Below are 1,293 nucleotides of genomic sequence, written 5' to 3'. Positions count from 1 at the left end.
CCGCTGCCTTCATCTCTCCATCTCTGCGCTGCTGCCGGCTGCGCCATCCAGCACCCAGACTCCAGCACCGGTCAAGGACCCCTACTCCAGCTGCAGGGACCCTGTCCCAGCGAGACCGCAGGCATGTCATCCGAAAAGTCAGGTAAAAACAATAACAAAACCTCCCACCTCCTCCACTGTCTCCAGACTCTCCTTCCCCCTTGCCCCAACCCCCTCCCTTACCCCTCCTTAGCTGTAGTTCTATTTCGTTTCCCTTCTCTCCAGCTCTCAACACTCCCCCAGTCCCCCTCCTCTTTCTGTCTCCCCCTTTCTCTTCCTTTCCTCTTTCCAGTCGCAGCTTCTGACCCTTGCCAACAACATGGGCAGGGGGGTAGGTTGAGAGGGTGAAGGAGGTACAGCCAGGTTCTGCAGGGATAGCATCGTTGGGAGTGACAGATGGACAATCACTGGCTGGCATGGAGACATCCTGTGAAGAAATATGGAGACATGACCAGATGGGGGTTGTCAAGGGAGCAAAATGCAGAGGGCTTTTCTTAATCCGCCCTAAAAGAGGTCCTGAGATTCTCATAGAGGCTGGGGCACTCCTCCCCCCACTGAAGGAACAGCAGAGTGGAACACATGTCATCCCACATGTGTTTATACAACTGTTGAATTGAGCACATATTAACACAGGGTTGCATGTCTACACATACGCACACACAGAACTATCTCGGATAGGCCAGCCCAAAGGCAGCTATTGCAAAGGAAAGGGGATTGGGTCTGCAGGTGAGAGCTGGGTGCATGGTGATGAAAAAGACACAAAAGAAGCAGAGGAGAGTTGTGACCTCAAAACTAGATTGGAAGGAAGAAGGAGCGGAGGCAGATGGCCTAGATTCAGCCCCTCTCTTGCCCCTCAAATTAGAGATGGTTTCTCACCTGTCTCTCTCTATGTGTATCTCCCATTATCTTTCTCCATCCCTGACCGGCTGTTTCCCCTTACCCCTCCTCAACTCATCACTATGTCATCTTTCCCCTTATCCTCTCCTCCACTCACCTCCCCCAGGACTCCCAGACTCAGTCCCTCACACTTCTCCACCGCCCTACAATGCCCCTCAGCCTCCAGCTGAACCCCCAGCCCCACCGCCACAGGCAGCCCCTTCCTCGCACCATCACCACCACCACCACTACCATCAGTCTGGCACCGCCACCCTCCCGCGCTTAGGGGCAGGGGGCCTGGCCTCTTCCGCGGCCACCGCTCAGCGCGGTCCCTCGTCCTCCGCCACACTGCCGAGACCCCCCCACCACGCCCCTCCC

General features: G+C 56.1%; 1 protein-coding gene across 1 annotated transcript in view; it reads left to right on the top strand.

The window, feature by feature from the left end:
- The first annotated feature begins 6 nt into the window (after window positions 1-6).
- The window catches only part of PRRT1 (proline-rich transmembrane protein 1), a 3,635-nt gene continuing 2,348 nt past the window's right edge, over window positions 7-1,293 (top strand). The window contains exons 1-2 of the mRNA XM_011944844.1: window positions 7-142; window positions 1,043-1,293. Coding sequence (XP_011800234.1) covers window positions 124-142; window positions 1,043-1,293 — 270 coding nt within the window. The 5' untranslated portion in view covers window positions 7-123. The remainder of the gene's footprint in view (window positions 143-1,042) is intronic.

This window comes from Colobus angolensis, unplaced genomic scaffold (genome assembly GCF_000951035.1).
Source record: "Colobus angolensis palliatus isolate OR3802 unplaced genomic scaffold, Cang.pa_1.0 Scaffold236, whole genome shotgun sequence".
NCBI lineage: Eukaryota > Metazoa > Chordata > Mammalia > Primates > Cercopithecidae > Colobus > Colobus angolensis.
This window is presented reverse-complemented; position numbering and strand designations above follow the sequence as displayed.